Source organism: Coregonus lavaretus (assembly GCF_964263955.1).
Source record: "Coregonus lavaretus genome assembly, chromosome: 2".
NCBI classification, from domain to species: Eukaryota; Metazoa; Chordata; class Actinopteri; order Salmoniformes; family Salmonidae; genus Coregonus; species Coregonus lavaretus.
The window spans coordinates 26,335,286-26,348,800 of record NC_139989.1 but is presented as its reverse complement, the minus strand read 5'-3'; the positions used below and the strand labels follow the sequence as shown (position 1 = coordinate 26,348,800).

The 13,515-nt window shown below is 44.4% G+C and overlaps 1 protein-coding gene across 1 annotated transcript in view; it reads right to left on the bottom strand.

Annotated features, from left to right (window-relative positions):
* Window positions 1-13,515, bottom strand: part of LOC311147635 (cadherin-18-like) — a gene marked incomplete at both ends in the record, with an annotated part of 124,889 nt that overhangs the window by 688 nt on the left and 110,686 nt on the right. Inside the window, 1 exon segment of the mRNA XM_084184366.1 lies at window positions 3,955-4,253. Within this exon segment, the coding sequence (XP_084040492.1) occupies window positions 3,955-4,253 (299 nt within the window).

Below are 13,515 nucleotides of genomic sequence, written 5' to 3'. Positions count from 1 at the left end.
CTGGGAAGACTGAATCTGCAATAGGTAAGCAGCTTGGTTTGAAGAAATCAACTGTGGGAGCAATTATTAGGAAATGGAAGACATACAAGACCACTGATAATCTCCCTCGATCTGGGGCTCCACGCAAGATCTCACCCCGTGGGGTCAAAATGATCACAAGAATGGTGAGCAAAAATCCCAGAACCACACGGGGGGACCTAGTGAATGACCTGCAGAGAGCTGGGACCAAAGTAACAAAGCCAACCATCAGTAACACACTACGCCGCCAGGGACTCAAATCCTGCAGTGCGAGACGTGTCCCCCTGCTTAAGCCAGTACATGTCCAGGCCCGTCTGAAGTGCATTTGGATGATCCAGAAGAGGATTGGGAGAATGTCATATGGTCAGATGAAACCAAAATATCACTTTTTGGTAAAAACTCAACTCGTCATGTTTGGAGGACAAAGAATGCTGAGTTGCATCCAAAGAACACCATACCTACTGTGAAGCATGGGGTTGGAAACATCATGCTTTGGGGCTGTTTTTCTGCAAAGGGACCAGGACGACTGATCCGTGTAAAGGAAAGAATGAATGGGGCCATGTATCGTGAGATTTTGAATGAAAACCTCCTTCCATCAGCAAGGGCATTGAAGATGAAACGTGGCTGGGTCTTTCAGCATGACAATGATCCCAAACACACCGCCCGGGCAACGAAGGAGTGGCTTCGTAAGAAGCATTTCAAGGTCCTGGAGTGGCCTAGCCAGTCTCCAGATCTCAACCCCATAGAAAATCTTTGGAGGGAGTTGAAAGTCTGTGTTGCCCAGCGACAGCCCCAAAACATCACTGCTCTAGAGGAGATCTGCATGGAGGAATGGGCCAAAATACCAGCAACAGTGTGTGAAAACCTTGTGAAGACTTACAGAAAACGTTTGACCTGTGTCATTGCCAACAAAGGGTATATAACAAAGTATTGAGAAACTTTTGTTATTGACCAAATACTTATTTTCCACCATCATATGCCAATAAATTCATTAAAAATCCTACAATGTGATTTTCTGGATTTTTTTTCCTCATTTTGTCTGTCATAGTTGACGTGTACCTATGATGAAAATTACAGGCCTCTCTCATCTTTTTAAGTGGGAGAACTTGCACAATTGGTGGCTGACTAAATACTTTTTTTCCCCACTGTAGGAATAGGGTGACATTTGGAACGTAGGCTCTGAAACATTCACTATTTTTTATAATAATGCATATTCATTCCTGATTCTTCATCAAGGCACAGGAGCTAGATGAGTGTGGCATAGTGTAAATCAATAATACACATTAGCCATCATTGGTATTAGCTGTAATGATGCTCTCAATGCAAGCTGCTATGAGAATCTTCTCATTATAGACTGAGCATCTCTGGAACAGATTTAACAGGAACGCTCAGCCAAAATTCAATATCAGGGTGAGTGGATCGTGAGGGCATTATACCAGCACTGTAACAACAACACCATCTCCACTCCATTTTATGACATTGATTGAGGTACTTTAACTATACAATAAGTAACCGAATCCCAAATGCCACCCTATTCCCTATATAGTGCATTTCCTTTGACCAGGGTCTATGGAGTTCTAGTCAAATGTAGTGCACTATTTAGAGAAAAGGGTGCCATGTGGGACATGAAGTATCCTTCAAATTAACCTTGTTTACCACTATAGCAGCGGTGATAAGTGTGTAGCTAAGTGACATCCACAACATCTGATGATGATGTGCATAATAGTGTATCTAACTCGCAAATGAACTCTTGAGGAGAATACTTCATTTGCTGAAGTAGAACTACTGTATCATGAACATGTACTGGAGTTAACAGGGTTATGGTTTCTGCGTTAATGATGATGATGTTAATAAAACGGTCATTCAATGAAAAGTAAACTCTCACTGCGTCTCAAATGGCTCTATAAAACAGAGCACTATTGAACCAATAGGGCTCTGGTCAAAGTAGTGCACTACAGTATAAAAAGAATAGGGTGCCATTTGGGATGCAAACTCAGTATAATCAGTAAAATTAGATCATCCTGCTGCATTGGCAGACCAATAGACTTCTCCCTTCCATCCCTGTAAAACATTCATGTTGAGAGGATCAAAAGGGGAAATCCTTGTATCACAACACTATTTAACTTCTCCTACAGGTGTTAATGGCAAGGGAACTATTTAACATCAGACACACATACAGCAGCTAGCTAGCAGCCTACCAGTGCCAATGTTTTGGGCACCCTATCTCAGGATGCAACATGTTTTAACACATGCGAAGTGAGAGCTTTCTCATCTCTGATGAAGTAGCACTGTTGTGTGTCTGTCTGTGTGTATGTTGTGTGTTGTGTTCTCCTGCTAAATGTTTTTTTTTTCTCTCACCCTGTTGTGTTTCTATAACATCTATACATCTCCCTCTCTCTCTCCCTCTGTCTCTTTCTCTTTCTCTGTCTTTTGTACCGCTCTCTTTTTCTGTATTTTTCTGTCTGTCTGTCTGTCTGTCTGTCTCTCTCACGCCCATGTTCAAGCATGAAACAGCTTTGTCTCACACTAACACTCCCTTCCCCACCTAATCTCAATCTTCCTCCACCAGCCAAAGTAACTCGATAAGCCTCTCTCTGTCTCTCTCTCTCTATCACTGTCCCTGTCATTCTCTCTCTCCCTCCTTCCATCAATCTCTCTCCTGCTGATGATTAGTCATGCAGGTGCAGTCTCTCGCTCATGCGTTCGCTCCAAACAGTGATGATGGCCTTTAGTTGCTGTGAGCCTCAGACTCCGGCAAAGCCGTGCTGAGACTGCTGATATGAATATGCATCACCTTCACGCACCGATGTCCACAGACAATCAAGGGAGAGGGGGTGAGTGAGAGATGGCAGATTCTGTTAACTATACACGCTCTCTCTCCTGTCCTACTACTGTTCTGTTTGCTAGAGAGACTATATGTTGGTATTTGGCAGTGGTGGTAGTGTCGTAACCCCTTTGCTGAAAGGGGAAAGTTGTTGGTTATTTTCTGTGGGAACTTTGATTAATTCTATTTGATCTCTTATTATACAGCATTTACTTTACAACACATTAATTTAAAGCTGGAATCCATACATGTTTTGCATGTCAGCAGTCAAGTTTGGTAGATATTGGACTTTCAAGAAGCAAAGTGTTTTGCATCATCATGATGATGTGGCCGGTGACATTTTGCTTCTTGAAGGTCCAATATCTTGAAGACTTGACTGCTGAGATGTAAAACATTTTGGGACTGTATGAACAGTAGACTAATGAAAAAATTATGATTTTTGAGTGGAGTTCCCCTTTAATGGTGAAACTGCCCCCTTTGCAATACTACAACAACAAAGAAGTTACTGCAAACTATTTTTATTTTACTCTGACATCATTGCATACACAAACAGCACAATATGGACTGTGGCTCTGTTTTCCCTACTGTGGATTCAATCTTTAACTTAAATAGTGTGTTTTTCCTAAAGTAGTAAATACAGAGCAGCAAAACATTTCTGGATAGGTCTAACACAGCTCTATCCCTCTTTATGCACATTTCTCTCAAGTCTCCTTGTCCTTTCCTTTACCTTCTTCTATTCTCCTCTCAGTCCATCATTCTTCACACATCCAGCTACCCATCTGGTCCAACTCACTCACTCTCCGTTCTCTACTTCTCCATCATCCTGACCTTCTCCCTATCCTCCCTCATTCTACAACCCACCTGTGTCATTCCTTACCCTTCCATTCATCCCTCTTTAAGTCTCCACCTCCTCCTGCTAATCTCCTCCCTACCCTTCACCATGCCTCTAGGCATTTTAACGCCCATACCCTCCACCACCATGCCCCTCAGACAAGATGCCCCCCAGGTTTTCCACTACCGTGCCCTAGGGCATGATGCCCCCCAGGCATGCACCCATCCCCACCACTATGCCCCTCAGGTGTGATGCCAACCAGGCGGCCCATACCCTCCACCATGCCCCTAGACTTCATGTTACCCAGATCCAGGCAACACCTACCCAGCAGGATGACGATGCACAACAGGATGGCGATCAGGGCCCCTGTGCTTAGGCCTGCCGAGGAGAGGAGGCCCCTCTCATCCTGGCACGTCTGCACCCTCCCGTTGAGCTGGCACGGGCACACCCGCAGGGTCAGCGTGCTAGTGCCACTCAGCGCCGGCTCTCCACCATCCCACACCACTATGGGCAGCTCATACAGCTCCTGGACGAGCCGACTGAACTGCCTCCGCCGTGCGATGATGCTCGCTGTGTTGTCTGAAAATGGAGAGAGAGAGAGGACGAAAGAGAATGCAGTCATTAGCTATGTTGGCGGAGAGGAGAGGACTCATTCAGGAATACTAGCTTCCCAGGCCACACTTCCCATTAGGGGGGATTCTGTCTAGAGCGCTCCACTCTAACCCGCTCCCACAGATGGATTTGTAATGAAGATTTTGAGCAAATGCAAATACAAATACTTCCATTCCACAACTCAAACGATATACACATTCTTATCTCTCTCAAGCTGGTAAATGTCTCTCTCTGCATCTGTTGTCTTTATCTCTGTTTGTTGTTTCTGTTTCTTCCCTGTGGTAGTTCATATCAAATCAAATCAAAGTTTATTGGTCGCGTACACAGTTTAGCAGGTGTTATAGCGGTGCAGCGATATGTTCATGTTGCTATCTCCTATCAATGCCGTCAAATGCCAAGCAATTAAAATGTAAAACATTTTTTTTACACAAGATAAACTAAGAATGTACTGCAGTATATATAATATAGAGTGAACTATGTCAAGAATCCAGTATATAGATAAATATGCTGTGTGTATAAACAGTGTAACTATATAAAATCCATGTACAGTAGTAGAAATATTATAATAAGCTATGTCGGGAATTCAGTATTTAAATACACAGTGTGAAACAAGAGGTGACCAGTGGTTCAATGTCTCTATGACATGTGACAGCAGCATGGCTGTGAGTATGAGGTGTGATTTTTGTGTGAGTGAGTGTGCATCACTTGGTAGATGGCTAGTGATAGCTGTTCAACAGTCTGATGGCCTGGTAATAGACGCTGTTTTTTTGTCTCTCTGTCTTGGCTTTGATGCGCCTGTACTGTCTCTGTCGGTAGCCAAGTGAACAGTCCATGGCTCGGGTGACTGAGGTCTTTGATAACCTTCTTGGCCTTCCTTTGACACCGAGTGTTATAGATAACCTGCGAGGGCAGGCAGTGTGGCCCCGGTGATGCGTTGGGCTGTCCGCACCACCCTCTGGAGAGCCATGCAGTTGAGGGCGGAGCAGTTGCCGTACCAGGCAGTGATGCAGCCCGACAGAATGCTCTCAATGGTGCATCTGTAGAAGTTTGTGAGGTTGTAGAGGCGCTGTTGCACCTTCTTCACCACGATGTTGGTGTGGCGAGACCATTTCAGGTCCTCAGTGATATGCACGCCGAGGAACTTGAAGCTTTTGACACTATCCACTACTGCTCCGTCAATGAAGCTGGGGGCGTGCTCCCTCTTCTGTCTCATGTAGTCCACGATAAGCTCCTTCATTTTGTTGACGTTGAGGGAGAGGTTATTTTCCTAGCACCACTCTGTCGAGGCCTCTAACCTCCTCCCTGTAGGCTGTCTCATCGTTGTTGGTAATCAGGCCTACCACTGTCATGTCGTCAGCAACCTTGATGGTTGAGTTGGATTCGTGCATGGCCACACAGTAATGGGTGAACAGGGAGTACAGGAGGGGGCTGAGCACACACCCCTGGGGTGCCCCCGTGTTGAGGATCAGTGTGGCGGAGGTGTTGATGCCTACCCTCACAACCTGGGGTTGTGTTGCTTTTCTCAAAGCGGGCAAAAAAGGTGTTTAGCTTGTCTGGGAGTGAGGCGTCAGTGTCTGCGATGTGGCTGGTTTTCCCTTTATAATCTGTGATTGTCTGAAGTCCCTGCCTAATGCGACACATGTCTGAGCCATTGAATTGCGACCCTGTACTGTCTTTTTTCCTCCGAGTCATTACAATAAATCAAAACAGCAGCAAATGAGCAGTTCAGTGAATGGTTACGTCCCAAACGGCACCCTATTCCATATTTAGCGCACTACATTTCACCAGGGCCCATAGGGAGAGAGAAAGAGAAAGGTTTTAAACTCTCTCTTCACTGTAAATACCTGTCCTCCACACAGACAACACTGTAGTGTAAAGTAGTAAATACCAAATTAGTGCTCCGAGGCCTCCACCACCTCCCTCTCTGAAAAACCGGGAGAGACAAAAGAACAAGGGTAGGAGAGAAGGAAAGAGAGAGATGTTTGGTATTTATTATCAATGCTTTAATATCTGAAGCCCAGATCCTTTGTAATGTAGACTACATTTAAGCCTTCTGGTGTGGAATAGAGAGGAGAAGACTGTCTGTCTCTGAGTCAACTATGACATGGTAATATCATATTAGGGTTGGGTCTTTTGGCAAGGACATCATAGTCATCATTTCCATCACATTCAACTCTCAGTCATCCCTCTGAAGTGTGTGTGTGTGTGTGTGTGTGTTTGTGTGTGTGACAGAGAGAGCAGAGACAGGTCTAGAGCACTTTGACACGACATACCATACGTGCCACAAATTAACAAGGGACCAGAAAGGGATTCTCTACTCTGTCTGGGCAACCAGACAAAACTATGCGTTTTTAAATAATTTTACATTCATAAAAATAAGCCTTGTTTAGTATTATACAGCATATCCTGAATAGCTGCAATGTAAATTCAACAATAATGAGGGTTCCAATGACTATCTATCATATAGGAAGACCTACAGGTATATAGCTATAGCTACAACTAGACACAGAGTGTACAAAAACATTAGGAACACCTGCTCTTTCCATGACATAGACTGACCAGGTGAATCCAGGTGAAAGCTATGATCCCTTATTGATGTCACCTGTTAAATCCACTTCAAGCAGTGTAGATGAAGGGGAGGAGACAGGTTAAAGAATAATGTTAAGCCTTGAGACAATTGAGACATGGATTGTGTATGTGTGCCATTCAGAGTGTGAATGGACAAGACAAAATAGTCAACATGGGCCAGCATCCCTGTGGAATGCTTTCGACACCTTGTAGAGTCCATGCCCCAACAAATTGAGGCTGTTCTGATTAATATTAGGAAGGTGTTCCTAATGTTTTGTGCACTCAGTGTATATACGTTGCTAGGACTATTGACTGTGAATTAAGGTTGGTTCCATGGTAGCAGCTTCATTTTTCATATGCTAGGCTCCTCATTATATAACAGGGCACCGCTGGGAGTGTGTGTGAGTATTTCCGTGTGTGTGTTTTTGTTTCAGTGTCAGTGTGTGTGTGTTTGTGTGTGTGTTTTTGTGCGTCTGTGTGTTTGTGTTTCTGTGTGTGTGAATGTGTGTGTGGGTGGGTGTGTGTGCACGCCTGTGTTTTTTTCTGTTTCTGTGTGTGTGTGTGTGTTTCTGTTTCTGTGTGTGTTTTTCGAGGTTGCAAGACTACTGTGTACCTTTGGGGATTCCCCAGCCCTGGGTTCGTTAAGCACAAGTACAAACCACTCACTGGCAAATGGCTTCAGTTTTACATCAGAGACAATTCCTCTGCTAGAGCATTACAATACGGACAGATAGAGACATCACTTACACAACTTGTATATCCTATTGTATTTGTGTAAAGTTATGAAATTAATAGAGTTAACAGAGGCTTTGCAGTTGGTAATGGTTTTTTTGGGGTGGGGGGGAGCAATGGTGATGAGCACCAGATAAACAGATTCCTGGAATTTGGAATCCCTCTCCATTCTAAATTTCAAATGTGTGCTCTGGGGCGGGCTTTCTTTCAACACTGATGAAACACACATCAACTGGCAGCTTTCTCACCAGTAGCTAGAATTAGTAATGTAATCAAATCACATTTTATTTTTTGGTCACATACACATATTTAGCAGATGTTATTGTGGGTGTAGCGAAATGCTTGTGTTCCTAGCTCCAACAGTGTAGTAATATCTAACAATACACAACAATACACATAAATCTAAGTAAAGTATAGAATTAATATATAAATATATAAATATTAGGACGAGTAATGTCAGAGTCCGGAGCATAAATATAGATATACACTACCAGTCAAAAGTTTGGACACACCTACTCATTCAAGGGTTTTCTTTATTTTAACTATTTTTTTAAATTGTAGAATAATAGTAAAGACTATGAAATAACACATATGGAATCATGTAGTAACCAAAAAAGTGTTAAACAAAACAAAATACACTGCTCAAAAAAATAAAGGGAACACTTAAACAACACAATGTAACTCCAAGTCAATCACACTTCTGTGAAATCAAACTGTCCACTTAGGAAGCAACACTGATTGACAATAAATTTCACATGCTGTTGTGCAAATTGAATAGACAACAGGTGGACATTATAGGCAATTAGCAAGACACCCCCAAAAAAGGAGTGGTTCTGCAGGTGGTGACCACAGACCACTTCTCAGTTCCTATGCTTCCTGGCTGATGTTTTGGTCACTTTTGAATGCTGGCGGTGCTTTCACTCTAGTGGTAGCATGAGACAGAGTCTACAACCCACACAAGTGGCTCAGGTAGTGCAGCTCATCCAGGATGGCACATCAATGCGAGCTGTGGCAAGAAGGTTTGCTGTGTCTGTCAGCGTAGTGTCCAGAGCATGGAGGCGCTACCAGGAGACAGGCCAGTACATCAGGAGACGTGGAGGAGGCCGTAGGAGGGCAACAACCCAGCAGCAGGACCGCTACCTCCGCCTTTGTGCAAGGAGGAGCAGGAGGAGCACTGCCAGAGCCCTGCAAAATGACCTCCAGCAGGCCACAAATGTGCATGTGTCTGCTCAAACGGTCAGAAACAGACTCCATGAGGGTGGTATGAGGGCCCGAAGTCCACAGGTGGGGGTTGTGCTTACAGCCCAACACCGTGCAGGACGTTTGGCATTTGCCAGAGAACACCAAGATTGGCAAATTCGCCACTGGCGCCCTGTGCACTTCACAGATGAAAGCAGGTTCACACTGAGCACGTGACAGACGTGACAGAGTCTGGAGACGCTGTGGAGAACGTTCTGCTGCCTGCAACATCCTCCAGCATGACCGGTTTGGCAGTGGGTCAGTCAGTCATGGTGTGGGGTGGCATTTCTTTGGGGGGCCGCACAGCCCTCCATGTGCTCGCCAGAGGTAGCCTGACTGCCATTAGGTACCGAGATGAGATCCTCAGACCCCTTGTGAGACCATATGCTGGTGCGGTTGGCCCTGGGTTCCTCCTAATGCAAGACAATGCTAGACCTCATGTGGCTGGAGTGTGTCAGCAGTTCCTGCAAGAGGAAGGCATTGATGCTATGGACTGGCCCACCCGTTCACCAGACCTGAATCCAATTGAGCACATCTGGGACATCATGTCTCGCTCCATCCACCAACGCCACGTTGCACCACGGACTGTCCAGGAGTTGGCGGATGCTTTAGTCCAGGTCTGGGAGGAGATCCCTCAGGAGACCATCCGCCACCTCATCAGGAGCATGCCCAGGCATTGTAGGGAGGTCATACAGGCACGTGGAGGCCACACACACTACTGAGCCTCATTTTGACTTGTTTTAAGGACATTACATCAAAGTTGGATCAGCCTGTAGTGTGGTTTTCCACTTAAATTTTGAGTGTGACTCCAAATCCAGACCTCCATGGATTGATACATTTGATCATTTTTGTGTGATTTTGTTGTCAGCACATTCAACTATGTAAAGAAAAAAGTATTTAATAAGATTATTTCATTCATTCAGATCTAGGATGTGTTATTTTAGTGTTCCCTTTATTTTTTTGAGCAGTGTATATTTTATATTTGAGATTCTTCAAATAGCCACGCTTTGCCTTAATGACAGCTTTGCACACTCTTGACATTCTCTAAACCAGATTCATGAAGTAGTCACCTGGAATGCATTTCAATTAACAGGTGTGCCTTTTTAAAAGTTAATTTGTGGAATTTCTTTCCTCCTTAATGTGTTTGAGCCAATCAGTTGTGCTGTGACAAGGTAGGGGGGGGTATACAGAAGATAGCCCTATTTGGTAAAAGACCAAGTCCATATTATGGCAAGAACAGCTCAGATAAGCAAAAGAGAAACGACAGTCCATCATCAATTCAAGGCACACTTAACCAGCATGGCTACCACAGCATTCTGCAGCGATACGCCATCCCATCTGGTTTGGGCTTAGTGGGACTATCATTTGTTTTTCAACATGACAATGATCCAACACACCTCCAGAATGTGTAAGGGCTATTTTACCAAGAAGGAGAGTGATGGAGTAATGCATCAGATGACCTGGCCTCCACAATCCCCCGACCTCAATCCAGTTGAGATGGTTTGGGACGAGTCGGACTGCAGAGTGAAGAAAAAGCAGCCAACAAGTGCTCAGCATATGTGGGAACTTCAAGACTGTTGGAAAAGCATTCCAGTTGAAGCTGGTTGTGAGAATGCCAAGAGTGTGCAAAGCTGTCATCAAGGCAAAGGGTGGCTATTTGAAGAATCTCAAATATAAAATTGATTTGATTTGTTTGACACTTTTTTGATTACTACATGATTCCATATGTGTTATTTTTTTTTTATTTTTCTTTTGTATTTTTTTTTTTGTATTTTTTAATTTTTTAGGGGGAATGGATCAGCTTAATATTGCAGATAGATTGTATCTTCTATCAATGTAATTGTCTGCATTCCATATGTGTTATTTAATAATTTTGATTTCTTCACTACTATTCTACATTGTAGAAAATAACAAAAATAAAGAAAAACCCTTGAATGAGTGACTGGGACTGTATGTGTTGGGATGTATAGACATTATGGACAGAATGTGGATAGAATATGTAGTATATCTGAAGAATATGTGGATAGAATAGTATATGTACAGCAATAGGATGGGCTTGACTAGACTATAGTATATACAGTACATATGAAATGGGAAAATAATTATGTAAACATGATTAAAGTGACCACTGTTTCATTATTAAAGAGACCAGTGTTCCATGTCTATTTACATAGGGCAGCAGCCTTTAAGGTGCAGGGATGAGTAACCGGGTGGTGACAGTGACTAAGTTCAGTGTCACCAATAGTGATGGCTATTTAACAGTCTGATGGCCTTGAGATAGAAGCTGTTTTTCAGTCTCTCGGTCCCAGCTTTGATTCACCTGTACTGACCTCGCCTTCTGGATGATAGTGGGGTGAGCAGGCCGTGGCTCGGGTGTCTGAGGTCCTTGATGATCTTCTTGGCCTTGCTGTGACACCGGGTGCTGTAGATGTCCTGAAGGGCAGGCAATGTGCTACCGGTGATGTGTTGGGCTGACTGCACCACCCTCTGGAGAGCCCTGTGGTTGCAGATGATGCAGTTGCCATACCAGGCGGTGATACAGCCCGACAGGATGCTCTCAATGGTGCACCTGTAAAAGATTGTGAGGATCTTAGGGGCCAAGCCAAATTTCTTCAGCATCCTGAGGTTGAAGAGGCGCTGTTGTGCCTTCTTCACCTCACTGTCTGTGTGGGTGGACCATTTCAGATTGTCAGTGATGTGTACTCAGAGGAACTTGACGTTTTTCACCTTCTCCACTGCGGCCCCATTGATGTGGATGGGGGCGTGCTCCCTCTATTGTATCCTGATGTCCACAATCAGCTCCTTAGTTTTGTTGACGTTGAAGGAGAGGTTATTTTCCGGGCAACACTCAGCCAGGACCCTCACCTCCTCCCTGTAGGCTGTCTTGTCATTGTTGGTAATCAGGCCTACTACTGTTGTGTCGTCTGCAAACTTGATGATTGAGTTGGAGGCGTAGGTGGCCACGTAGTCATGGGTAAACAGGGAGTACAGGAGGGGATTGAGCATGCACCCTTGTTGGGCCCCTGTGTTGAGGATCAGTGTAGTGGAGGTGTTGATGCCTACCTTCACCACCTGGGGGCGGCCCTTCAGGAAGTCCAGGACCCAGTTGCACAGGGCGGGGTTCAGACCCAAGGCCCCGAGCTTAATGATGAGCTTGGATGGTGTTGAAGGCTGAGCTGTAGTCAATGAACAGCATTCTTACATAGGTATTCCTCTTGTCCAGATGGGATAGGGCAGTGTGCAGTGCGATAGAGAATAAATCATCTGTGGATCTATTGGGGTGGTATGCGAATTGCAGTGGGTCTAGGATGTCGGGTAAGGTGGAGGTGAGATGATCCTTAACTAGCCTCTCAAAGCACTTCATGATGACAGAAGTGAGTGCTATGGGGCGATAGTCATTTAGTTTAGTTACCTTCACTTTCTTGGGTACAGGAACAATGGTGGACATCTTGAAGCAAGTGGGGACAGCAGATTGGGATAGGGAGAGATTGAATATGTCCGTAAACACTCCAGCCAGCTGGTCTGCGCATTCACTGAGAATGCGTCTAGGGATGCCGTCTGGGCCGGCAGCCTTGCGAGGGTTAACAAGCTTAAATGTCTTACTCATGTCGGCCACGGAGAACGAGAGGTCACAGTCCTCGGGAGCGGCCCATGTCAGCGGCATTGTGTTATTCTCAAAGCAGGCGAAGAAGTATGAACAGTTTGTCTAGCTGGCTCAAATAATATGTTATGTCATGTTATGTCACTGGATGTTATATTACCACATTAAAAAAAAAAATATCTACATCATGCATCAGAAAGCTTTTTGTGTATAATTTATTTTATATCAATGTATTTCATGCCTAACCCTCAGTGGATTAGTTGAGGGTAAACGTAAGTAAACACAGTTTACCCAACTTTTTTTATTTAGCTTGACAGTTTAACGGTAGCTAGCGAACTTCTGTACAGTGGCTTGCGAAAGTATTCACCCCACTTGGCATTTTTCCTATTTTGTTGCCTTACAATCTGGAATTAAAATGGATTATTGGGGGGTTTGTATCATTTGATTTACACAACATGCCTACCATTTTGAAGATGCAAAGTATTTTTTATTGTGACACAAACAAGAAATAAGACAAAAAACTGAAAACTTGAGCGTGCATAACTATTCACCCCCCCCCAAACGAAACAAGTTTCCCTCAAGAATTTCCCTGTATTTAGCGCCATCCATCATTCCTTCAATTCTGCCCAGTTTCCCAGTCCCTGCCGATGAAAAACATCCCCACAGCATGATGCTGCCACCACCATGCTTCACTGTGGGTATGGTGTTTTCGGGGTAATGAGAGGTGTTGGGTTTGCGCCAGACATAGCATTTTCCTTGATGGCCAAAAAGCTCAATTTTAGTCTCATCTGACCAGAGTACCTTCTTCCATATGTTTGGGGAGTCTCCCACATCCCTTTTGGGAACACCAAACGTGTTTGCTTATTTTTTTCTTTAAGCAATGGCTTTTTTCTGGCCACTCTTCTGTAAAGCCCAGCTCTGTGGAGTGTACGGCTTAAAGTGGTCCTATGGACAGATACTCCAATCTCCGCTGTGGAGCTTTGCAGCTCCTTCAGGGTTATCTTTTGTGTCTGATTAATGCCCTCCTTGCCTGGTCCGTGAGTTTTGGTGGGGGGCCCTCTCTTGGCAGGTTTGTTGTGGTGCCATATT